At 38.4% G+C, this 27,912-nt stretch overlaps 1 protein-coding gene across 4 annotated transcripts in view; it reads right to left on the bottom strand.

Moving 5' to 3' along the window:
- ARHGAP24 (Rho GTPase activating protein 24) overlaps window positions 1–27,912 on the bottom strand; it is a 495,495-nt gene that overhangs the window by 255,818 nt on the left and 211,765 nt on the right. For all 4 annotated transcript variants that reach the window (XM_025887159.2, XM_025887158.2, XM_025887160.2 and 1 more), the window contains one exon: window positions 15,361–15,448. In XM_025887159.2, the coding sequence (XP_025742944.1) occupies window positions 15,361–15,448 (88 nt within the window). Of the gene's footprint in view, window positions 1–15,360; window positions 15,449–27,912 lie in introns of those variants that run through there.

Here is a 27,912-nt window from a genome sequence, read left to right as displayed (position 1 = left end):
ATATTATGCAGCCATCAAAAGGAATGAGATCTTGCCATTTGCAATGACGTGGATGGAACTGGAGGGTGTTATGCTGAGTGAAATAAGTCAATCAGAGAAAGACATGTATCACATGACCTCACTGATATGAGGAATTCTTAATCTCAGGAAACAAACTGAGTGTTACTGGAGTGGTTGGGGGTGGGAGGGATGGGGTGGCTGGGTGATAGACATTGGGGAGGGTATGTGCTACGGTGAGCGCTGTGAATTGTGCAAGACTGTTGAATTACAGATCTGTACTTCTGAAACAAATAACGCAACATATTTTAAGAAAAAAGAAAAAGAAGAAGATAACAGGAGAGGAAGAAAAGGGGAGTATGTCAGAGGGGGAGACGAACCATGAGAGATGATGGACTCTGAAAAACAAACTGAGGGTTCTAGAGGGGAGGGGGGAGGGGGATGGGTTAGCCTGGTGATGGGTATTGAGGAGGGCACGTTCTGCATGGAGCACTCGGTGTTATGAACAAACAATGAATCATGGAACACTGCACCAAAAACTAATGATGTAATATATGGTGATTGACATAACAATAAAAAATTAATAAAAAAAATAAAAAGAAATAATGAGTCATGAGAAAGACAATGTGATTGGTGCTAAAGGAATAAACCTACACCATGTCATGCCCCTGCACTAATTGTTTTCCAGAAGCCTTATTTGCCTGTCTGGATACTCTTTGCTTCTCAACACCCTGAATGACAAGTTGGTAATTCACTACGGGAGACTTGAACGACTGGATAAGATCTACCAAGCACTCCTTTTGGCTTCCGCCCCTTGACTAGACACATCGCAGTAGTATTTAATGCATCAGTATACCACTTTTAGAAAGGAACTTATTCCCAAATAAAAATTAGCCTGACTTAAAAAACAAAAGATAACAACACAAGGGAACATGTCAAGTCTACTTCTTTCACGGAAAATGTTAAAAACAAACCTAGAAGCAAAATTAAGGAGAATTTTAAATTCAAGGACAATTTACAGGAAAGAGTAGCTGGATATAAAGTATTTGTTGTTTCTCTGGAAGGCCTCCATTTCCATTTCACTTGTTCTCTACTAATACTTTGGTTGCTATATCATTTAGGATTTCCAATATTTATGGAAGGATTAAGTAGAATTCTGGATTGTGGCTTTATGTACAGATAGCTAGGTCTGAATTTTTGCTTCCTTCTTTGAGGAACAGGATGGGGCTCAAGTAGTCAGTAATAAATACAGGAAGAGTTTGCCCCATAAAAAGAGAAGCCTCTGGAAGAACAGCAATGTCTTGTCTTCTTTTTGACCTGATTATGGACTGAGTTGTATTCCCCCAAAATATATATTTTGAAGTTCCAAGTCCTAGTACCTTAGAATCTGACCTTGTTTGGAGATAGGGTTTTAAAGGGGAAATTAAGTTAAAATGAAGTCAAATGGTTGAAAGACCTAAATGTGAGACAGGAGTCCATCAAAATCCTAAAGGAGAACACAGGCAGCAACCTCTTCGACCTCAGCCACAGCAACTTCTTCCTAGAAGCATTGCCAAAGGCAAGGGAAGCAAGGGCAAAAATGAACCATTGGGATTTCATTAAGATAAAAAGCTTTTGCACAGCAAAAGAAATAGTCAACAAAACCAAAAGGCAACCGACAGAATGGGAGAAAATATTTGCAAATGACATATCAGATAAAGGGCTAGTATCCAAAATCTATAAAGAACTTATCAAACTCGGGGTGCCTGGGTGGCTCAGTTGGTTAAGCAACTGCCTTCAGCTCAGGTCATGATCCTGGAGTCCCTGGATCGAGTCCCGCATCAGGCTCCCTGCTCGGCAGGGAGTCTGCTTCTCCCTCTGACCCTCCCCCCTCTCATGTTCTCTCTCTCTCTCTCTCATTCTCTCTGTGTCAAATAAATAAATAAAATCTTAAAAAAAAAGAACTTATCAAACTCAACACCCAAAGAACAAATAATCCAATCAAGAAATGGGCAGAAGGCATGAACAGACATTTTTCCAAAGAAGACATCCAAATGGCCAACAGACACATGAAAAAGTGCTCAACATCGCTCGGCATCAGGGAAATCCAAATCAAAACCTCAATGAGATACCACTTCACACCAGTCAGAATGGCTAAAACTAACAAGTCAGGAAAGGACAGATGTTGGCGGGGTTGCGGAGAAAGGGGAACCCTCCTACCCTGTTGGTGGGAATGCAAGCTGGTGCAACCACTCTGGAAAACAGTATGCAGGTTCCTCAAAAAGTTGAAAATAGAGCTACCATACGACCCAGCAATTGCACTACTGGGTATTTACCACAAAGATACAAATGTAGGGATCCGAAGGGGTACGTGCACCCCGATGTTTATAGCGGCAATGTCCACAATAGCCAAACTGTGGAAAGAGCCAAGATGTCCATTGACAGATGAATGGATAAAGAAGATGGGGTATATACACACAATGGAACATTATGCAGCCATCAAAAGGAATGAGATCTTGCCATTTGCAACGACGTGGATGGAACTGGAGGGTATTATGCTGAGTGAAATAAATCAATCAGAGAAAGACATGTATCATATGACCTCACTGATATGAGGAATTCTTAATCTCAGGAAACAAACTGAGGGTTGCTGGAGTGGTGGGGGGGTGGGAGGGATGGGGTGGCTGGGTGATAGACACTGGGGAGGGTATGTGCTATGGTGAGTGCTGTGAATTGTGCAAGACTGTTGAATCACAGACCTGTACCTCTGAAACAAATAATGCAATATATGTTAAGAAAAAAAAAAAAAGAAGAAGATAGCAGGAGGGGAAGAATGAAGGGGAGTCAATTGGAGGGGGAGACAAACCATGAGGGACGATGGACTCTGAAAAACAAACTGAGCGTTCTAGAGGGGAGGGGGGTGGAGGGATGGGTTAGCCTGGTGATGGGTATTAAAGAGGGCACGTTCTGCGTGGAGCACTGGGTGTTATGCACAAACAATGAATCATGGAACACTACATCATAAAAATTTAAAGAGAACATCTAGAAAACAGGAAAAAAAATGAAGTCATGAGAGTAGACCTTAATCCAAACTGACTACTATCCTTATAGGAAAAGGAAATTTTGGGACACAGATGGATGCAGAGGGAAGACCTTGAGAAGAAATAGGGAGAAGAGAGCCAACCATAAGGCAAGGGATGATGCTTCAGAAGAAACCCACTCTTGCTAATGCCTTGATCATGGACTTCTAGCCTCCACGACTGTAAGAAAATAAATTTCTGTTGTTTAAGCCACCTGGTCTGTGGTACTTAGTCCTGGAAAACTAATAAGCACTTTTTCTACCCACCCCTCTTTCTTATCATAGACACAAAATGCGATTTTAAAAGCATGCTGGTCAAATCCTTTTGTATGGGATCAAAGGATCCTTAAACCAATGCCACTTCATAATAACAGTCTAGTGACTGCCCTCTAAAGTTGGTGAGGGCTATTAGACTCAGCTGGTTGATGCACTTTGAGTTAATATAAAAGTTCGAAGTCAGGTTTATTACTCTGATGTTTGAAATATAAACATTTGATTCGCTTTGAGTTGTTTATTTTCACAAAATTAGCTGAATGCCTATGTGAGGATAGCCTGGTGTCTGAATGCTGCCAAGTTCCCTAAGAATCAGGGCTCCTTCGAATTGGTGTTGTAAAAGAAATAGCCAAATCCAGGGCAGCCTGGATCAGTAGGACACACACATGAATCACACTGCATGTCCCTGGTACATCCCCCCTTCCTACTCTGCTAGTACCCCTTTCCCGTCTCAGAATTTCCCTTATGCTTTGCCAATATTTCTTCAACCTGAAATTCTTAACCCCATTGTCATCTAATCAAAATCTGGTCTTTAAATTCCAGCTTCAGACTCACTGCCTCCAGGAAGACTTCCTTGATTACTCCAGTCCACATTGACTTGTCGCTTCCTAAATTTCTGCTGCATTTAGAATCCCATCTGAGACAATTCAGTATACAAGCCAGCTCTTATTTATGGCACTCTGCAGACAATTGTTCCAAAAGATTGTTACTTTTTAGTGAGCTTCACTCAGGTCAGGCGGAGGGCTAAGTGTTCCTCATACTCTTATCTCCTCCCATCCTCACCAGGACCTTGTGAGGGAGCATTCTTACTTCGCATTTCCTAGGAGGAAACTGGTTTAGAGAGCCTAAGCAAGCAGCTCCAGACGCAGAGCTGGGAACGGCTTCTCGCTGTGTCCTGTAGAGTCATCTGTCTCTTCCTACACTGCCTTCCAGGGTGGCCCCCTGCTGTCCTTTTCTGCATCACCTCCCAGCCCTCCCGTCTTCAGTGTCTCTCCTCCTAGGTCACTGCGAAACAGGACGATTTCTACATGTTCTCTACTCCCACATACCTAAAGCAAATAGTTCGGTATTTAGCAAAATCGTTAGCAAAGTGCCTGCAATAAACTGGGGTTTGATAACTCCTTGGTGGTTCTCCCATTAAGTTGCCAATTTTCTTATCAAGGGTGTAGGGAAGTCAGCAGGTTGGACCATACATTTCTGCAGGATCCAGGACCTCTCAGGATTGCCATCTGGGCCTTTCTAGGCCTGATGTAATGGGGCTGTAAAGAAGAACAATTTCTTTAAAAAGGCAGCATTTGAATAATGAACAGGGCAAATAAAGATGAATAGACAAAGATAACATTTGTTTCAAAGCCAGGAAGCCCAACAGGCCCAAGGGCGCATGATTGGGTTGCAGATGATTCTTTAGATTTCACTTTTTGAAACATTCAGAACCACTTCAGCTCAGTTTTCTATTAAGAAGAAGGAAGGGGGGAAAGAGGAGGAGGGAGAGGAGAGAAAGAAGAGAAAGGAAAAGAAAGAGAAGAGAAAGGAAAAGAAAAAAAAGGAAAGGAAAGGAAAGGAAAGCAAAGAAAAAAGAAAAGAAAAAAGAAAGAAAAGAAAAGAGAATGGAACAGCCTCCCCTGGTTCGCTGAGCGTTGGCGCAGGGTACAGCGATATGCCGGTGCTATCCCCGCTGCAAGCTTACTTCCCACCCCTAATTATCAGCAGCTATTCTGCTGCACATTCGTTTTCCTTCTGCAACATTCTTTTTCCTGTGAAGTATGAGTTCTCTTTCTCATTCCCATATCATTTCTAACGTATCAGTTGTCCTGTCGACGGGCCACCGACTCCCCCAGACACACTCCAAGAGCCCCTACCACAGAAAAAGAACTGCCTGGAGAAGCTCTATTTTCATACTAACAGCCACTGACACTCGTTTAGCACTTCACCGTTTCCTTCGCATGATTGGATTGCAAAGCCCTTTCCAGTTATTGGGTAAAGAAGACAGGTAAACACACAAACACTGTGAATGCATAATTAAAACAATGCCACAAAGAAAAATGAGGGAGGAAAATCATATTTTATGCCAGCAAATAACTTGTTAATAAACAGCCACTGCCGCCAAGGTACTAAAAGACACTATTGGTCTTAGTGCTAATGAAGGACTGAAGGATGAGACAAGGCAGACTGCTTTTTTAATTTTTATTTATTTATTTATTTGACAGAGAGGGAACGCAAGCAGGGGGAGCTGGAGAGGGAGAAGCAGGCCCCCTGCGGAGCGGGGAGCCCGATGCGGGGCTCCATCCCAGGACCCTGGGACCATGACCTGAGCGGAAGGCAGACGCTTAACCGACTGAGCCACCCAGGCGCCCCCAGACTGCTTTTTTTTTTTTTTTTTAAAGAGTACAGTCTGTGAAATTCATGAACTTCTCTGGTCTCCAGTCTCCTTCAGTGTAGGCAGAAAACTCTGATCAAGTTCAATAATTCAGCACTGCAGGGCTTTTGTAAAATTTTGATTAATCCAGTGCAATCATTCCATAAATAATAAAACCGAAGCCTACTTTGTTCATTAATTCGACAGACACACGTTGAGCACATACTCTATGCCAGCCACTCTGCTAGGCACTAGGGATGGAACTCGAGAGCTTCAACTCTAACGGGGAAGAAACAGAATACAGGCAATATAAGAAATGTGAGTCCCCAGGACAGAGGAAGAAAATGCAGAGTACACTAATTTTTAAACCTTTAATCTCATTTCTTCATTTGTCATCTTTATTTCTCCTAACTCTTAGATATTTGGCCCCTGTAGGATCTAGACAATAAACCTACCCATATTCTTATTGGTATAAGAAAGTTGTAGCATGTGGTGGTTTGCTGGGCTCAGATGGGTGCGAAGCCTGGCTTGAGGATTTATTAGAAATATGAATGTGCACCACTGCTTACCAGGGAGGAGAATGGCATCAATCACAAGTGTAGTCACATCTTAAATGAGTCCTTGTATATAAAGCCTGGCATGCATTAGTACAGGGCCAGACACCTACTTAAGTAAACCTTAGCTGTAAATATGATAGCAGTGTTTCTCATTGCTGATGTTAAAGAAACCTGGTGGGTTAGGGGTAGAGAGACATTAAATAAATGAGTGATAAGAGAAATAAACTACCCCTCTGATTAAACGAGCTCATTAGTTCACCCAGTAAACAGAGTAGTGTCATTTTCTGTCAGATACTTAAATTTTTAAGATTCTAGCATACATTGTAAAATGGTGAGTCTAGAAGACACTTCGAGCTTATTTGATCTTGCAAGGGATGCTTCCATTTCAGAATAATCATTATCTCCCCGAACTTGTATAGACTAAACAAAACATGGGGATTTTTTTTCATGCTAGGCACACCCAATCTCCTATTAATGGTATTCATTTCTTAAAAAGTCACATAACAGAGTTCAGCTCTGGGCAGAATCTGGAGTTCTAAATGAGCTAAGACGGGGTTTTAATAGAGAATTTCGGTTTGGTCACTAAAAGATTTTAGATTCATCATGATTGGGAAAAAAAAGGTATTATTACAAGATGAAGCTTCTAAATAAAACTGTTGGCAAACAGCTCCTGAATCATGATTTTGAGGCTGTGGGTGATGCTACGGCCTGGGGAGACAGGCTGTCTCAGAGTTCTAATTCTGGCTCTGGTGGCCCCAGTGGGGATTAGTGATTTATATTAGTATCTTCAGCCTCCTTTTCATAGGTTTGCTTTTTTTATCTAGCTAAAGGGGTCCATAAGCTATAGCCCGTGCACCAAATTTGGCCTACTATCTTTTATGTTTTTAAGTGGTTGGAAAAAATCAAAAGAAAAATAATACTGCTTGATATTTGAGAATTATATAAAATGCAAAAGTTTGGTGTCCATGAATAAAGTTTTATTGGAACACAGTCAATACCCATTTGTTTATGCTATAATGGCAGAGCTGAGTAGTTGTAATAGAGACTATATGGCCTTCAAAACTTAAAATATTTATTCTCTAGTCCTTTCCAGAAAATGTTTGCTGACCCCTGATCTGGCATACAGAATGGATACTAGAATTAAATGGGAATGGATGAACATGTCTACCAACACCGGAAAAGAGCACTCCTCAATAGACACTCTTCATAAGTGTGATCCTAAGATCACACTCCAAATCGGTTTCACAAATGCACCAAATGCCTTCTGGTTGACATGGCAGTCACCAGCATTTCAAGGGATTACATACATTTTAAAATGCCCTTTGAATCGTTTCAATAGCCTCTTTCAAATGTATATTTTAAGGCATTTTAAGTAGGAAGGGAATTTTGAAGCAAAAATCCCACTTTTTTTGAAATAAAAAAATACATAGTAGCAAAAACATGCTGATTTTGAATGCATTTATTTAATTCATGTTCAGAATTACTTGTGTATATAGAATTATGTTTTCATACCATAAACAACTCCTACTCACATTCTCTAAATGATTTCCACACATTAACTAAGAAAAAAAATAATACAAGCTTCAGGGCCGCCTACAGACTTAGGCAGACAAAGAAAAGAGATTGTCCTGGTTACCTTTGGGTAACAAATATAATTGCATGGATTGTAACATACAGTACTAACACAAAAGGGGGGAAAAAGGATAAAGAGAGTGTCATAAAATTAAATGCCTTAGCAACATATTTAACTAATGATCAAGAAAATGACCAACTTCTTTGCCTTTTATGCTAGAATACTATTACAATAACTCCATATTTTCACAGAAAATAGACACCAAATACTGGCTTACGTTTTTAAATGACAGCAAATTAATATAACCGATTTCTTTATTCATCCTAGGAGGAATTACAAATACAGACATGGATGACAAACTATCATTGCTGGTGTGTCAACCAATTATCTCAAAGCTCAAAAACTGGCCAAGCTTTTTTCTTTCTCAGAGACACCCAGGACTCTCTCTCAGAACAATCTATTTCTCATACAGCTCATTCCATTATACAGCTGCACTGACCATCCAAATAGGATCAAGTTTTAGAAAATTAAAAATTATACAGTCTCCAGACCCATGAAATGTTCTATCAAGAAGAGTGCCTTTGTAAATGCATGAAATAGGTCTGGAGAGTTACACAATCATAGAACCAGGAGAAAAAACAACTAGATCAGGGAGATACAAGTAAAAACTGATTAACCGTATACCATGTGATTACAAATAATAGAAAAAAAATATTGTCACATTTATGCTTGCATGTATATAGATGAAATAGATGCATTCTATCTATCTGCATAGATACCTCTATGCATCAGATGCATAGAGATAAATAGCTAAATATGGAGAAAAAAGACAAATAGATTGATAGATAAATAGAAATTAATAAAGTCTCTGGACCCCAAATATAAGCTATGGATCCTAATCTAGAGTCCACAATTGGGTTTCAGGGAATCTTTGAAACCCCCCACATTGTTTGCAATTTTGATAGGTATTTACATTTTTCTGACAAAAAGATGCATAATGCAGTTATTGAATTGTCTAAATACTCGTGCTCCCTCACTTTTCACTTAGCTCATAAAAATCCTGAAATTTATACAAGTGATATGTAATTGTCAGAGGGTACTGGAAATAATTAGCATAGTCACAGCTAACGGCAGGATAGATGACACCTTCTCCTTTTCTGAAGGGCTTAATTTCATTTCCAGGCAGAAGAAAGTCACTTTGGATTACCCTTCAAAATTTCTCTCTCTCTTTTTTCATTTCCATAGCTGTCTCTTCATCTCTCATCCCCTTTTCTTCCGTGTTTACCTCTTTTCTTTCCCTGGAGGAAGGAAGAGGGTAAGAAAACCTCCCAGTTCTAGTTACTATTAATTGGAGGCACTGGGCTGAGATGGAGCTTTGAGAGTCTGGCATATTGGTAATTGCCCTTGACAATCATAACGAGTGTTCCCTTGGATAATACCTAGGCAGGTTGGTGTACCGCCTCCCAACATATGAGAAATATTAAGCGTGCTTGCTAGTTGCTAGACAGGGAGTGAAAACTTGGCCAGAGTGTGGAGGGAGTTTGTGAAGAAGCTGAGACAATTTTAGCAAAGTGAGTTCTGTAATGAAGAATGCTGAGCCCCAGCATGCAACAGTTTTCCATAGGAAAAAATTACAGATGCACATTTCTTCTTTGGTATAGTTATTCACATATAAGTAAGGCTACTGCAGGCAAGTGAGGTTTTCTCCCCAGTTTTTCATGACAGTATAGTTGTGACCTCAGAACAAACATTCAAGAGAACTCTAAGTGGGCATCTCTATCTAGTCCGACTTTTATGATAGGCTTAAACATAGAAATAATTGCAAATAAATGAAAATGGCTACTCTCACTTCAAATGCCAAAACTCTTAATACAAATATATTTATTTCCATTAATAATATTTAAAAATTTGCAGGCTCATATTCAGAAATCAGGCTCCGGCCTCCAATATCTCATATTTTTAAGCCAGAATATATATAACTTCATTTTGATTTTCTGGAACTTTACCTTTGTGAAGGTAAATCAGTCATACACACACGCACAAGCATTCACTGGTAGTGTTAGCTATTCGACTTCGATCAAACTACTTCACTGTGCTGAGGCATTTCTTTATCTGGAAATGGAGATAACAGAGCTGGCTTCCTGGAGCTGGGATAAAGATCAAATTAAATGATACATGCAAAGAGCCGGGAACATTGCCTGAAATACAGAAAGCCAGATACAAATAAAAGCTATAGCTGCTATCATGGACATGGTACTGCTCTGTCTAGATCCCAGAAGCTGGTATGTTGGCCGCTGATGACTTACAGAAGCCTTCATGGAAATTGTTCTCCACTGTGACAGGAAACTGCTTCACCTGAGTTTATCTGGCTCACCTTTCCCCATCAACAACTAGACCAGCTGATGCCAAGAAAGGAGGTCTGGTTCCTCAGTTTAGAGCAGCTCTGTGGGGCATCCTAGCTCCGGAGCTCCCTGCAATATCAGCTGAGAGCTCATTTGCAACAGTGTTGTGCCCCAGCTTCTTCTGCCTCATCCTGCTTTCCTTGCTTGCCACTGATGAAATATCTCCCAGGGAGCATTCCCCAATACATGGTTTAAAAAAAAAAAAAAAAAAAAACTACCTATGTATCTATGTATCTAGCTAGCTCGCTTTCATCTGCTATCTATCTCCAGTATAATTAACATACAGTGTTACATTAGTTTCAAGTAGATAATGATTCAAGAATTTTATACATAACTCAGTGCTCATCAAGACAAATGTATTCTTAACCCCCATCACCTATTTCACACATTCCCCCGTCCATCTCCCCTCTGGCAACCACTTTCTTCTCTGTATTTAAGAGTATGGTTTTTCTGTTTGTCTCTTTTCTTTCTTTGTTCATTTGTTTGGTTTCTCAAATTCCACATATGAGGGGAATCATATGGTATTTGCCTTTCTCTGACTTGTTTCACTTAGCATTATACCCTCTAGATCCACCCATGTTGTTACAAATGGCAATTTCATTCTTTTTTTGACCAAGATATATATATATGTATCTTTTCAATCCTCAATACACCTTTTAACATCACTCTCGATCAGAGTGTATTTTTCCAGACTCCAATCTAAGAGCACAGATAAATATAGATAAAAAGTTGTCTTTCCATTACCCTAGAATTGCTGTTAAGATCAAAATCTGAAGAAAAAAACTTCTAAAAACCCCCATTCTAAGTTGAAAATCACAATGGAAGTTGTACCTAACCACATCCCTGCAAGGCTTACAGAGAATGCATTTCCGAGAAGAAACCAAAACCCCATTTCCCTGCCTCTGACTATGACAAGAGGAAGATTCGGACAGAGAAAGAGCCTCTTGGAGAAAAGTTTTCAAGATAAACCCTATTTTTTGAAGGGGAGGAAAAGAAAGTTTCTCAGCTATCAGAACAAGTCCGGAAAGCACAGGAGAGTTTCTGGTAAATTCTGAAGTGTGTTAGAACTATCACTCACACCTTCTCCAAGTTGCAGACTCACATGAAGTTTGGCAAGCCATTCAGTCTGTGGGGTCTGAAGCTCATGCTTCATGGAGAAAGGGGCAAGATGACAGCCTTGAAGGAGGCCGCAATAGTGAAAGAGCCTGCATTATCCCTCCTTGGCAGACCAGGGTATATGAGTTTCCTGCTAGCTGAATGAGCACAAAGAAAGCAGCTGGCCTCGAGCCCTTCTCATGGTATCCCATCTAACAAGACCAGGCCTAGGGTGGAAAATTCTACCACGTGAAGCAGATTTCCCATTCTAGGGATGCTGAATAATCCACAAAGGTTACTCTATTAGTGAGTCAACTTTTGGAAAAGGGATATAATAACCAGTCAGTGTTGAGGGGCTAACCCCAGCAATAGCTTCTGTGTAGGCACGCTTGGACCTTCTTCCGTCTTTCTCTTGGTGGCATTATCAGAAAGGAAGGCAGAGAAATGGGACCGTGAACGTAAAGAATTTCCCTCCACTTCAGCCCCTAGAGCTACAAACAAGTCTTTGCTGCACCAGGGGATGGAAAGGTCTTACACAGCAGGAAATAAGAGTTCATCGTAGCCAAGTTGGGAGTAGCTATCGCCAACAATAAACCATTTCATAGGATCGCGAGTCCTCTGTAAACCTGGTAAATATATACACTTCAATAAGTATTTAATCAGCTCCTTGCATTATACTGTACCAGGTGTTAGAGATACCTTGATGAGCAGAAAGAGGTGGCTCCTGCCTCTTCTGGAGTACACACTTTCTTGTCTCCTTTTGCCTGCCTGTGTCTCTGAATCACTCTGTCTTCTCCCTCTGACAGACTATTCTTCCAAGAAAGTTAAGACATCATCATCCATTAATTACTGCTTATTTTTTTTTTAAGCAACATAAGGAAAATTTGCCCAGAACACATTTTGAGAAGCAAAGAGACTGACTGCATTTTCTTATTTCAAGTACTATACATTAAATTCTGCCAACATTCCTTTCTCAACCACATTTCCCAAAAGCTTAGCACTTTGCCATAAAAGTTCACCCCAGTCTAAAATTTGGCATGCCTGACGGCAAAGTCTTCAAATTTGCCAATTTGGCTAACATCTTTGTTTTGAATAACAAGTAGAGAAATAGGAAAAAACTGGAGTGAAATGCTATAAATCATGGCATTATTTAGACAATTCATTTCTTGGGATAATCACAGGTTTAACAGAAATTCACCCTAAATTATGGTAGATTTGTTGTCAGATTTTTTACAAAAATTTAAAACCTGCATAGAAATATAATATACAAATTTAATTAATATACAAGCTTCTGAGACTTTCAATTCTATTGAAAAATCTTTTTGTATTACTTACACATGACTATTACTTAATTTCAGAGGACATTTCAGATTGATACAAAAATGACAAAACAAAAACTCCTATCTACATAGCATATATGGATATATATGTAAATTATAAAGAATTATATACTATGTATATAATATCCTAAAATATACAGAATTATAAAGATATATAGCACATATGCCGATAAACTATACATATACATATATATACACATATATACATACATATATATATTTGTACACACACACATACACACACTCACAAATGTGTGTGCATATACATGGTACTAGAATATTTGGCAAAGAGCTTTTGGGAGGCTTTTGTTAGTTGTTGGAAATAACTCTAGGCATGTGGGATTAAAGGATTTAATCCTATCCATTGATGTACCTTGTGTAGTTGGGCTTGAGGTATTTGTACATAAAGACAGAATCATGTTGGATCTGTAAACATCATTTGTAGGATGGATTTTTAAAAGCAGTGATTGACAGAATTCCACAGAGAAAGCCAATATAGAATAAATGTTTGTTCTAAGGATCTGCTTCCAGGCAGGACTACAGAAGGTTCTGTCCAAGGCACTGACCACATTTCTGCAGTTCTTCCTGTTTCCCACACTTTCTGAAAAATGAAACACTCTTGCAACTTTCCAGATTCCCCATGTCAAACTATCACACAACTGGAATAATTAGAAAACACTATCTTACCATTCTCATTTACAAAGATAAATCATGTGTAGTTAGTAATCCTGATTTTGCAAAAATTGGTTAAAAATCATGTGATACAGATCCCCACATTTTCATACAAGTACAGAAGCATTTGTCTGGAAATTCTATCTTAATATGAGGTGCACACTAATAAAGCCTCGATGACCACAAATAATGGCACAAACACTGGATTCTCAAGGTAACCATAGAGTTTTCCCAACTCCGTCTTTAAAGAAGTATTTGGCACAATTCTCTTGCCACTCCTTAAGAAAATTCAGAATTATAAAACGTAATTCAGAACTACTATATATTGTATTAATGGTTCAGGAAGCATCTTTTCAAATGAGCTATGGGCATAACATGTTTATTTCCATAATTACTGCAGCAAACCTAAATTTCCTTGAATAATTTTTTTTTGAAGGGACAACCTTCAGATTTCACTTCACGCAGTCTGAAACTTCATAGGCTTTGCTTATCAAAAGCCATTATGTCATATGCCCTGCACGTGAAACACATGCCCTAGAGCAACAATCTTAGCAAGTTTTGAGACTTCCTGGGCTTGACATCACAATTCTCTCTAGAACAATCTTGACAATATCCATCTATGTTATAGCAGAACACCTTCCCAAAAGATGAAATCTCCACACATTTAGTAGACAGAATGGGAAAGCAGACCTTTCGTATTATTGGAGATAAGGAGTCAAAGCCATCAGCTGAATACCATGTTCACTTAAAAGCCAATAGGCACTAATGTTGCGAATAAATAGGGAAAGAAATTTCCTCTAGTGATACTTCAAAGACTTTGCAACATCTGGAATTTGGTTCCATACAGGGTATTCTACTAAAAAGTAAGTATAAAAACATTTTAATAGGGCAAACAAGATTCAGGTTTCTTACAATGTGTTCTCCCCGGGGGGAAACAAATAACACAATGCATCTGACTAACCTTTCTGCACTTCAGCTGCATTAATTAACATTTAGTCATGGATTCCATCATAAGCCAGATGAACTCAGTGCTACAGCTGTTTCCAGTGAGGGGAAAAATATGCTTCCACATTTCAGATTCCCAGGATTTATAAATCCAGGGAAAAGTGTTTTATTGACTCCCTTGTGCCAGCATTATTGATATGCATTACATATTAGTCACCCAAATAAATTCACACACACCCTAGACTGTGATTAAATCAGTGTCAGTATCACATGAACTGGGTTAGCCTGAGCCAATGCTATAAAAACCACATTCCTAACCCTTTTTCTTACATCAAGAATTAAGGAAGGGCTAACGAACTGATCAAAGAAGTAGATAATGGCCTTGAAAAAAAATTGTTGTTGAGTGAGTCAAACATTTAAGTGGAGATCAGGTACTCTGAGAGAGAAGGATGCAGATGACTAGAAAAAAATGCACAGATGTTGAAGAAATTTAACTGCAGGATCTCATGGCTTGACAGAGACATCCGCAATGCTATAAGCCAAACATGTGGAAGTGGTTGTTTGGGAGCAAAGCTGAGGTACAGAACGGCAATGCTTGGTTAGTCACTGAAAGAGGATTTTTGTTGTTTTATTTTTAGAGTAAAGATTCCGTTAAGATGTAGTTTGTGAGGAAATATGACAATGAATCAGCTGGGCAACGCAGTCCACCTGTAATATCTTGCCAAATTTCTTATCACGAGAGCACTGTAAAACTAATTTTGTCTCCAATAGTCCCTTATAAATGCCGTGTCATGACTTCTGGTCAACTCTGGAGTCTCATGAACAAATGGATATCCAATAGTCACGTGGCCATGTGTGTAGTGTGTGTGTGTGCGCGCGCGCGCACGTGTGCGCGTGTGTGTGCGCATGCGCACACAATCATTTGTACTGGGGTAAAACTCTGGAATCATTACCTGTGTAAATACTAACCAAACTTGGCACTTGCCTTTTCAAATTAATGTTCTTAGCCACAACTCAAGAAGAATAAAGGTTGTGTGTCTTCACTTTTACCAACATGGAATGGTAAAAACGTAAGCCAGAAAACTCTCTTACCTGGAACTACTTCAAAAAGGAATTTTCCTGGGCTCTCTTCATTGCAGGGATGCTCAAGGACTTTATTTCCAGGCAGAAAAATGGTACCCTGTGAACACAGAGGCCCCAAACATCAACATCATCAGAAGGCAAATACTGAATATCATCATCCTCATCAGTGGATATCCAAGGTGTATCTGTAATCCAGTATATAGTAATATGCATCAGATTCATTTATATTCCCAACTGATCAAACATCATGGAACAGAATCATATTCATTCAACTTTTAATAAGTATTTGTTGACCACCTAATGTGTACAAGACACTGTATTAGGTGCTGAGTTCATTTTAAGCACCGATTTATTAAATGCATTCTGTGTGCCAGATTTTTACTGAGCATTCTACCAACATTATATTATTTAATTGTTAGAATTTAGTTGTTACAATAGTCTTATAAGTTAGGTATTATTTTCCCCATTTTATAGCTGTGAAAACCAAGGCAATGATATAAATAACTTAGCCAATGTTACCAGAGCCTTCTCTTGATTATTCCTTCTCTTTTCTGTTAGATTTCTCTCTCTTTAGTGTATTATTTCCATTAGAATTGAGATATACTTAAAATTCTATCCTAATAAAAGATGGGAGGCACCCGGGTGGCCCAGTTAAGCATCTGCCTTTGGCTCAAGTCATGATCCCAGGGTCCTGGGATCGAGCCCTGCATCAGGCTCCCTGCTCAGCAGGGAGTCTGTTTCTCCTTCTCCCTCTGCCCCTTTCCCTGCTCGTGTTCTCTCTCTCTCTCTCAAATAAATAAATAAAATCTTAAAAAAAATAAAAATTAAAAATAAAAGATATTACTTTGACTACCCCCTCCAGCTATCATCTTTTTTTTCCTGGCCTAGTAAAGAGTTGCCTACATTGAATCTATTTCCTTACATATATCCACTGCAGCCTGGTTCGTGCACCCACACTTCTAATTACATGATTCTCACAAGTCGCATGCTTGACAATTTTCAGTCCTCACTAAATTATGACTTCCCAGGAATATTCAGCACTATTAACCACTCTTTCTTGAAGCATCTTCTTTCCTTGGTTTCTTGGTTTTCTCCAGGTTTTTCTCTTGGTTTTGTGTTGAGTCTCTTATGCGGACTCCAAGTGTCCTTTAAATATTAAAGTGTTTCAAAGATGTATCCAATGATTCCTTCCCTTCTGACTCTATTCTCTCTGGGAGCTATCTCATTCATGCCTATGACTTCAATAACCAACTATAAACCAATGAACATCAGATTACTATTTCTAACTCAGGGCTCTCTGAGCTTCAGACCTTTATATCCAACAACTGATTTGAATTCCATCTGGATATCTCAAAAGCATCTTAAATTAAATTTAGTCAATTTTTTAAATTAACATATAATGTATTATTTATTTCAGGGGCACAGGTCTGTGATTCATCAGTCTTACACAATTCACAGCGCTCACCATAGCACACACCCTCCCCAATGTCCATCACCCAGCCACCCCATCCCTCCCACCCCCCTCTACTCCAGCAACCCTCAGTTTGTTTCCTGAGATTAAGAGTCTCTTATGGTTTATCTCCATCTCTGGTTTCGTCTTGTTTCATTTTTCCCTCCCTTTCCTTATGATCCTCTGTCTTGTTTCTCAAATTCCTCATATCAGTGAGATCACAACCGACAGAATGGGAGAAGATATTTGCAAATGACATATCAGATAAAGGGCTAGTATCCAAAATCTATAAAGAACTTATCAAACTCAACACCCAAAGAACAAATAATCCAATCAAGAAATGGGCAGAAGACATGAACAGACATTTCTCCAAAGAAAACATCCAAATGGCCAACAGACACAGGAAAAAGTGCTCAACATCGTTCGGCATCAGGGAAATCCAAATCAAAACCTCAATGAGATACCACCCCACACCAGTCAGAATGGCTAAAATTAACAAGTCAGGAAATGACAGATGTTGGTGAGGATGTGGAGAAATTTAGTCCATTTACATGCAATTATTTTGGGTTCTGTTTATGTATTCCCTAGCTTTGTGACTGGCATCTTCTTCCAATCAGTTGCAAAAGCCAGAAAATGTAGCAGTCATCATCTCTAGTATATCTCTACTTCCACCACTCCCTAGTTCAAGTGACTATTGTCTGCAGTCCGGTATGTTTTGTGTGTATGTGTGTGTGTGTATGTGTGTGTGTGTGTGTGTGTTTTAAGATTTTATTTATTTGAGAGAGAGAGAGGGAGAGAGCACAAGTGGGGGGAGGGGCAGAGGGAGGAGCAGACTCTCTGATGAGCAGGGAGCCTGACAGGGGGCTCAATCTCAGGACCCCAAGATCATGACCTGAGCCGAAGGCAAACGCTTAACTGACTGAGCCACCCAGGTGCCCCTGTGGTCTGCTATGTTTCAAATTCACTGAATTCCCCATAATACTCAAAATCTTTCAATCCACTTTTTTCCTTAATGTAGTCAAAGTATCTTTAGAGAAACAGAAATTTCACCTTGCAAGTTTCTTGCTTAAAACTCTTCAATGCCTTTCATTTGTCCTAGGATAAAGTTCTGGATGGTCTATAAGCTCATTTTTCTACTTTTTGCTTTTGATGCTTTCTATGACTTTCTATAATCAAGCCGGTAAATAAATAAGTAGTATCATAAATTCTCTAAGTAGTATCATACTCCCGTCTACTTTAGGATTACATTCTTTCCTGGATTATTTTGTAACCACTGACTGAACATCCAAAATATACTTGCATAGCTTCCAGAAAATTTTCCTGCATTGATTTCCATTGTATGCAATTATGTTATTTGTAAAATTATTTGATTAATGCCTCTCTCCATCATTAAACTGTAAGGGAACAAGGATAATACATGTTTTGCTCCCTAATTTACCACCAATGCCTAGTATTTTGCCTGCCATAAGGTTAATGCTAAAAATTGTTGAGTGAATCAGTACTGTGAGTGTAGTAAAGCCAAAATTCAAAACCAAGCATGCTGGATTTAAAAGCCTGTGCTATTGTGAACCATATTCTATCTTCCAGTTTTGCCAGTTTGAAGCAATATTTAGCTCAAGTAATACTGTACTCAATTTTTATCCTACCTGGTTTGGCACAGAAAATTATAGTCATCAACTCCATCCACTTCTAGGCTTAGAGTGATCAAGCATAACAGTCCCTAACTAAAGCCCAAGGAATTATATGTTAGACATACCCCTTTCTGTCCCTGCTTACAAGATGAAGTGGTGGAGATATTGCCTTTGTTTTCCTCCTCCAGGAAGCAGATTTTCCTACTTCTTATCATATCTACTGTGTCTAGCCTATGGATCCCATTTTGTGTTCCAGGACTTTCCAATAATTTTTTAAAAAAATTACTAAGTACTTTGAAAATATTCATCACAATTAAGATCTTTTTTCTATAGGTTGAATCTATATGGTTTCCATATAAAATGATAAAATCATTGCTTCAATTAAGAGTTTATTTTACTTACTGAAATGATTTTGTGAAGTCATTAAATTTCTGCTTTAGCTGAGTGTTAGAACATAGCATCTCAACTTCTAGACAGACGCAGTATTCATTTATGCATGCATGTGTGCTTGTATACTTGCATGTGGGTCTGTATGGCTCCTGTTTAATTCTGTGCCTTCAGGCTCTACTTAGGATCTTAAACTGTACACACATTGTATAAGTTTAATTCAAGCCACTTTCCTGCACAAATAATTCTCCTGCAAGAGCCATTCTCCTTCAGGAAATCCCCAACCACTTCACTTGGTCCTTAAAAGATAAAGTAATGCTATCCTTTGTTGTCTTTGTCATACATGTGAAATAGCTACTTCTGGCTGAAATTTTGTTTTCATTTTCAAATTTGACATCTTACAGATTTTATATTTTGGCTGTTTTCCAAATAAATTGTGATGTCAGCATAATAGTTTAAATATCAGCAAACAGTGGTTAGGGCAGGATATATTGTAATTGACAAAAATTTGCTCTGGTTAATTCTTTAAGTCATTCAGTAAGTAAAATAAAATTATTTAATCGACACTGCTAACTCGATCACCTTGTACAGAACCCATATAGTTAAAGTCTATAACTGAGAGAAGAGTCTTTTTTTTTTTTTTTTGACAGACAGGGAGAGTGTACAAGCAGGGGAAGCGGCAGGCAGAGGGAGAGGGAGGGGCAGGCTCCCTGCTCAGGAGGGAGCCCAATGCGGGGCTCGATCCTAGCACCCTGGGATCATGACCTGAGCCAAAGGCAGACGCTTAACCGTCTGAGCCACCCAGGCGCCCCTAATTGAGAGAAGAGTCTTAATTGTGATAGTTATTTTCAAAGTACTCTGGAATTTTATATTGTTAGAAAATGCAGATAAATTTAAAAAATCTGTAGTTTACCCACTGCCATAGATAATTAATATTAGCTGTATTTGTATATTTTTATGTATATATGTGTATTAACATCTACAGTTGACTTTTACAAAACTATAATAAAAAAAAGCCTAATTTGGGCGCCTGGGTGGCTCGGTTGGTTAAGCGACTGCCTTTGGCTCAGGTCATGATCCTGGAGTCCTGGGATCGAGTCCCACATCGGGCTCCCTGCTCAGCAGGGAGTCTGCTTCTCCCTCTGACCCTCTTCCCTCTCGTGCTCTCTATCTCTCATTCTCTCTCTCTCAAATAAATAAATAAAATCTTTAAAAAAAAATAAAAAAATAAAAAAAGCCTAATTTATTATCTCCTTCAAAACTTAAAAATCATGTATTGTTATTATGCCAATTTAATAATTAACATCGTTTTTTAAAACTAAATAGTAGGGGCACCTGGGTGGCTCAGTCATTAAGTGTCTGCCTTCGGCTCAGGTCATAGTCCCAGGGTCCTGGGATCGAGCCCCGCATCAGTCTCCCCGCTCAGCAGGAAGCCTGCTTCTCCCTCTCCCACTCCCCCTGCTTGTGTTCCCTCTCTCGCTGTGTCTCTCTCTGTCAAATAAATAAATAAAATCTTTTAAAAAAAAAAACTAAATAGTATATGCCAATTTAATAATTAACATCGTTTTTTAAAACTAAATAGTATAGTGCTTGTTTGAATATACATGCTTTCACATCCTCTGTTGTAAAGTATTTATGTTTTTTGTAAGTGTTACTATAAAGAATATTTTCATGAACATCCATGAAGCTAAATCCTTGAGCTCCTGCTTAACTTATTCTGTAGGACAAATCCCTAAGAGAGAAATCAGTAGTCAAAAAGTATGCACTGTTTATATGGGTTTGGTTAATTCTTTCCAGAGCTGCTCTAAATTAGCTAAGCAAACAAATAAACAACTAATAAGCAAGTAAAATAAAAGTGCCCGATCCGACTGAGAAGTAGTTTATTGAGACACTACCACGCGCCAGATATTATTTCTAAAACTATTTCAGATGATGTGAAGTGTGTGAAAGAAATAAACTCTTTACTCTCAATACAAGAATAACATGACTACACAAGAAATAAGTACCTACAAGTATGTAGAAAAGCAAACAGATAAAATAAAAGTTTAAGAAGAGAGTGTCATTAGAGAGGTCTGATTAGTTAAGAAAGGTAATATGAAAAAATGGTTTTTAAAGGAAGATTCGATTTTAAGATTTAGTGAGCTAGGGGTAATCTTCTAAAATGGAGGAAATCACATCTGCAAAAGCAGTAATTAGGGCCATATGCGCAGAGCACATTAGAATAAGAGAATTTTCACATGGAGGAATAATTAGGAAGTAAAGACTGTTGGTGAAGTTGAGGACACCCCGTGGAAAATCTAGCCCAGGGCAGAGGATGCTGTACTTGACATCCATAACAACTGAGAACATGAGCAGGCTCTAGAGCAAAGCAGATGGAGATTTAAGAATACCAGCCTCTTAGAAGTTTGTTACCATGAAGCAATTAATTTGTCAGAGATAGCAACATCAAGACTTACCAAAAGTCTGTGTTGGCAGCAGAAATGGCATAAATTTTCCCCAGAGATGCATTACTGGAGATATAATTTTCAGAAACATAAAAGAAACTGGACAGAGTTTAAATAATAGTGAATGAAGAAGGAGGAGTCGAAGATGACTTCAGTTTTTCTCTTCTGTATATCTAGAAGAAAGGTGGTGCCTTTTATTTGAAATGGGGAATAAAGAAGAATTAAGCTCTAATAAGCTCATGTACTTGAGCCAAAATTGTGTGATATTCTTTCATTTTCTGTTCGCTTGTAGTTGGGCTGGATGCTCTCTGTTTGCCCCTCCCCCATCTTCTTTCCACTCATCACTCTATTCTGTATTTCAGGAAAGTAATCTCTATAAATTTCAAAAACCAGGCTCTCTTGACCTCTGACTTCAGTTTGGTTTTGAGAGGTCATAGCAGAAGTTAAGAAGGCCACAAGAGAGACAGACTGAGGTGCTTATTGACCTGCCCTCCTCCATGCTAGCCAGAAATTTGGCCCTCGTTGCACTGGGTACCTTAGTCCACATCTTCTAAATTTGCAGGCTTCCCCTGGTTCCAGTGGAGCTAACAGGCTCAGGATGTTTTCCCTATTTGTGGATTTCTATGAACCGTTCCAACACTTTATAAATGGTTTCTTTATCATACAATCTACAATTACCCCTTTTAAAGTGGAGCCATCAATTTGTTGCTGGGATCTTGAGTGACAAAATAGGTTGCAGGTGCTCTGAGTTTTCTAAGAAATAGCATATTATCCTATGATGTGCAATATGCTTCATTGTTAATTTTGGAGGGTCAAGGACAAGAGGCTCAAGTATAAGAAAGAGATGTAACCTTTTTGATGGAAGTTTAGTGCATACGGCAACAGTTACATGTCAATAACTAACCAGCATATTCAGAATGGAATTATGCTTATTTTTATCCATTATAGGAAATATCTTTTCCTAAAGAATCTTTAAAACTTCAAAATGAGATAATATGTTAAAATCTTTTATAGTTTGAGAGCTAAGAGTTGGCAAAAGAAACATAGTTAAGAACGATAATAGTGTCTCATTTTCAGCCTAAATTGCTATTAGAAAAGAAGCTCATCTTTAGTTACTATCAAATCACTGAGCCAAAACCACAAGATATTGGGGTAAAAGCAAGATGATGTTGAAAATAAGCATAATCATCTTATTCTCTAGAATTTGAATTGAAAAAATAAATGTATGCATGTGCAGTACCTTTGTTAGTTTCTATGAGCACACCAATAAGAATTTTTTTCCAGCACTAACAATAATCATGAACATCACAAGGGACTAGGCAAAGTCTCAGCTTGACGACATATATATATGTGTGTTTTTAATGCAACTAGAAAGAGGTTGAAAAATGACATCAAGGGGAAATCGCTATTATTCAACAGTTTTTTTTAGAGTAACATAGGTTGATTTTTTTTCCTTTGTAGCAAGTAATTTCATTAAGTCATTCAACAAATACTTATTTAACAGCACTTGGCATAAGACAGTCCCTCTCTTAGGCACAAAGGATATAATGGAGAGAAATTCCAATAATGTCTTTGCACTCTTGGATCTTAGGATCACTCAGGGAAGGTTGAAAATTGAAAAAAAAAATGATATAAAATTTTACCCAGAAGCACTCCGGCCATATAACAGTCTCCCAGTGACAATGAAGTTTCTGGTTCGGTAAATCTGCTCTGCAGTTAATCTGCTTAGTTTCAGATTCCCACTCTACCACCAGTTAGCCATAAGACTTCAGGAAGACTGTTATCCTCCCTTTTCCTCAGCTTCTACAGTCTTAAAATGGGATTAAAAATAGAACCTACTTCATAAAGTCACTATGAGCTAATATGGGTAGTTTTCAGAAAAATGTCTCATACATACTAAATTTTTTTAGCTGCTTTCAATATAAAAAAAAAATCTTTCTATATCCCAGAAGCCTCAAGGATATTTTGGGCCCATATTTTGCAAATCCCCAAATAATGAGGTAGCTCTAGTAAAGGTTCAATATGTATCTGCTAGTATTATCATCTAGTCAAGTAAACAGGGAGGTAAACTAATTTAAAAATTTTAAGTTATTTTTTACTATCGTTTGTAAAGCTAAACTAACCAAAAGAAGCAAACCTCTAATTAATTAACAATCAAAATAGTAAATAGCCTGGGATAATGATATTGATAATGATGATTGCTGACATTTCTTACCTATTAGTTTGCTAAATCAATATGTACACTGTTTACATCATTCATTTGCTCATTGACTTTGTGATGTAGGTATTTCTCATTTTATAGATGAAGAAATGAAGCTCAGGGAGGCATAGAGCCTGACACAGTAAATTCCTATACATATTTGAACAAAAAATGAATGAATAAATGAATACAAGCTGCTTTAAGGACTTTATCTTTGATTAGTGACCCAATTTATATTCCTATTTCTAATCAATTACTGCTTTTTAAAGCAGATTGGAGAAGTTTTATAAAGAGTTATTAAGTTTTTTCTTAGCCTCTGAAATTAGTTACACCAATTCCTGGAATGCTGCTGGGAGGGAAGTGAAGGGGAGACTCGCAAATCTACATTTTAGAATCTACCAGAGTAATTTTGATGTGAAAATTCTTTGGGGAACACTGACCTAAGCATTGTTATAATTGCCTTACAGAGAAAGAGCACAGTATTCACAAAGCTGGGCACCTTGTAGAATGTACTATTTTTCCTCAAAGTAATAGATGTAATATTTCCAAACCACTATTTAAATTAACCATGACAAACATAATAGCATGAGACTATTTTATAATTATTGAATAAACAGAAATAAATTCTCTATATAGATGTCTCATGTTGCTACTTTATATTAACTGCAGATTTAGCACTTGAGAAGCATTGTCATTCTGCATTCATTTTCATTTAAAGCAGCATTTACATAATATTATTACACATGTTCAGATCCTAGGAGGTTAATTAATTATGCATTAATTGTGATGGAGAGAAATATGTAACGTATTTTGATATAATTCATTTAAAAGCTTTTAACCCTTTCTTCTCAGACACAAGGACCCATGTCAACACCCCCTCTGGACAGAACAGAAGTACATAAATTTATTCCCCAGTGGAGTCCTCCTGCACAAACATTCACTCTGGGAACATGGCCATTACCTGTCTAGCTACATTTAGATCACTCCTATTTGTCCACATGTTCTTGATTTATTGGAAAATGGAGAAACTCCTTGACAACAGGAGGAAAACAGATTAGGAATATGGGAAAAGGAAGACATTATTATTCAAAATTCAAAATTCTATAATCATATTCTAAAAATTGGTAGAGACCTTAGAAATGACCATCCTCATGCTTATTAAATATATGAATCCCTTTTCAATACCACGGTCATCCAGAGTTCAGCTGGAATATCTCACTAATTTCCTTATGGTGTTCCATGCCATTTTTGAAAGATTTAAATTAATTAATTCTCAATTAATTAATTAATTGGGAGAAAAAAATCCAAATGTTGACACAAAATCCGTCCCCCAACAATTACTAACTTTGGAGTGAAATCCCCTTTTTCCATCTTGAATCTTACAGCTAATATCTACTGAGATTTATGTGCCAACCCTCTGCTGTATATTATAATCTTCTAAAAAGCCCTATGTGGAGGTACAATTATAACTGTCCATTTCATGGAATGTTGAGGCATAAATAGATGAGTAACATGTAGCTGGTGAAGTGCAGAGATGCAACCTGACCCCCCTGACGTTAAAGCTCCACTTCCTTTATATGATAGAAAGCTACAATGCAATGTTCACTTGCTTGTTTTTTCATCAAATATATATTTAGTATGTACCATGTGCTGAGGATGCTAAATGCTTAGGGAAAAAAAATGGAGATGTTAATAAGTGGTTATCTTTGACTATTCAGGTTGTAGACTATTTTTATTTTGCTAAGTTTTTCCTATTTTTAAAATAATTTTAAAACAGCACATTTTACTAGCATACCAAGAAAAAAATATATTTTTTAGAAAACAAAGAAAAATGACAGGAGAAATCAAGGTTGGATAGGGGCATTTGGAATCTCAAGGTTAAATTTCTGCTTTGCAGTAAAGACTGTGGAAGACAGTTCAAGGCCATGTCTAAATATAGTATAGTACTCTGAATAATGGCCACCCAAAGATAGCAGGTCCTAATTCCTGGAACCTGTAAATGTAATCTTATCAGCAAAAAGGGTCTCTGTGGATGTAATTCAGTTAAGAATCCTGACAGAGAATTATCCTGGATTATCTGGGTGGGCCTTAAATCCAATCACAAATACCTTTATAAAAGAGGCAGATATGGTGTGCCTGGGTGGTGCAGTCCATTGAGTGTCAGACTCTTGGTTTCTGCTCAGGTTGCGATCTCAGAGTCATGAGATCGAGCCCCGCCTAGAGTTCCCCGCTCCCTGCTCCGGGCAGAGTGGACTTGAGATTCTTACTGCCTCTCCCTCTGTACCACCCTCCCGCGCTCCCCCCAACTCCCTCTCCCAAATAAAGAAAGAAACATTAAAAAAAAAAAAATAAAAGAGGCAGATATGATAATCACACAGGAGGAGATGTGGAAATAGATGCAAAGACTGAAAGGACATAGTCACAAGCCAAGAAATGGTGACAGGCCCCAGAAGCTGGAAGTGTTCACTCCTAGAGCCTCTCAAAGTTGGGCCCTGCCTATATGTCTTCATTTCCCCAAATCTTTTGAACTCAGAACTGTGAGAGAATAAATTTCTGTTGTTTCAAGCCATCAAATTTGTGGGAATTTGTTATAGCTGTCAAAGGAAACTAATGTACATAAGTTAATACATATAAAACGTACTTTGGAAGCAAATGATCCCTTGTGAGGAGCCGTAAAAAGTTGAGGTTTTGAAAGAAGTCCACTGCTAATTCTCAAAGTGTTGGTAAGTGATGGCTAGCCTCTAATTAGCCAATGATTCTGGGGGTGAGTCCCCAGTACACAAGGTACTGAAATTAGGTGGTAGCCAAAGAAAATCCCTCCTTACCCCACCCTCGACTCTCAATATGAGGAACTGATTAGTGTCACCTTCATGTTTTTGGAACCCCAGAACAGAGTATCTGTGGTAAGGTTAAGAGTCTTTATTTGGAGAGGACTGAGGCTTTTTTTTTTTTTTTAAGATTGTATTTATTTATTTGAGAGAGAGAGAGAGAGCACATGAGAGGGGGTTGGGTCAGAGGGAGAGGCCAACTCCCCGCCCAGCAGGGAGCCCGATGCTGCCCGATCCAGGGACTCCAGGATCATGACCTGAGCAGGAGGCAGCCGCCCAACCATCTGAGCCACCCAGGGGCCCTGGAGAGGACTGAAATTAATTGCTAACCCCTCTCAATTAATTACTGGGACTTTGACTTTGTATTTTATGTCCGACAATATATACCATTTTAAAACATTTATTATTTCTCAACCAGAAAAAGAACTGTCAGCTTCTCAGAAGGTGGTAAATGCCAAAGGTTTCAAGTGAGGTCTATGGCAGTAGGAGAAAAAGAATATTCTTTTGGAGCTTATGTCTCATTATGAAATAGAAATACAAAGAGCAAAAACATAGCTCTATAATATCTATTATGGGAAACCCTGGAACCCCAAAAACAAGGGTCCAATAAGCCATTTTCAATGGACCAAAAAATTGATGATAATTAAAATAGTTCCATTTAACCTTTTATCTTAAATAACTAATAAACACTTTGTGTATTTAAAAATAAAGTGGAGGGCGCCTGGGTGGCTTACTCGGTTAATTGTCTGCCCTCACCTCAGGTCATGATCCTGGGGTCCTGGGATTGAGCCCCAAGAAGGGCTCCAGCAGGGACCCTGCTTCTCTCTCCCCTTTTGCGCCCCCACCAGCCCTGCTTGTGGGTGTTCTCTCTCTCTCAAATACATAAATAAAATCTTTAAAAAAATAAATAAAAATAAAGTGGAAAAAAAACGTGATTCAACCTTGCAAGAAACTGTATAAAAGGTAAACCTATAGTCCCAAAATAAATTGAGATGCTAAATATAAAGAATTTGCTATTTTTTAAACAACCAAGTATAATTGTTTTATAGTTAAATAACTTACCATATATTTAAATTAAAATTGGGAAGTTTATTTGGAAGAAAAATGTCTTTAGCAGGAAGAAGGCAACCTAGGACTTAATCATACTTGCTTTTGACACTGAACTTTAAAAAAAAAAATCTCCTTTGACTTACGGTACACCTACTTTTCTTGGCTTTCCTCTACTTTGAACTATAGTCAATTATGTTAAAAATGATGCTTAAAGTATGGTGCTGAAGTTGCATATGCAGTGCAGGTTTACTTGTGTAAAGATAATATGCTTTCGCAAAATTACAAAAGTTTGACAACATTTTCTATTGGTAAAGAAAGCAGCACTCTTGGGGCGCCTGGGTGGCTCCGTTGGTTAAGTATCTACCTTTGGCTCAGGTTATGATCTCAGGGTCCTGGGATCAAGCCCTGCTCAGGGCTCCCTGCTCAGCCAGGAGTCTGCTTCTCCCTCTCCCTCTGCCTCTGCCTCTCCCCCTGTTCCTGCTTTCTCTAAAACTCACTCTCATAATAAATAAAATCTTAAAAAGAAAGAAAGAAAGAAAGAAAGAAAGAAAGAAAGAAAGAAAGAAAGAAA

Source organism: Callorhinus ursinus, unplaced genomic scaffold, assembly GCF_003265705.2.
Source record: "Callorhinus ursinus isolate GAN/ISIS: 27379988/994484 unplaced genomic scaffold, GSC_fseal_2.0 scaffold4, whole genome shotgun sequence".
NCBI lineage: Eukaryota > Metazoa > Chordata > Mammalia > Carnivora > Otariidae > Callorhinus > Callorhinus ursinus.
Note: the sequence above shows the minus strand (reverse complement) of the source record. Positions and strands in the feature narration are given on the sequence as shown.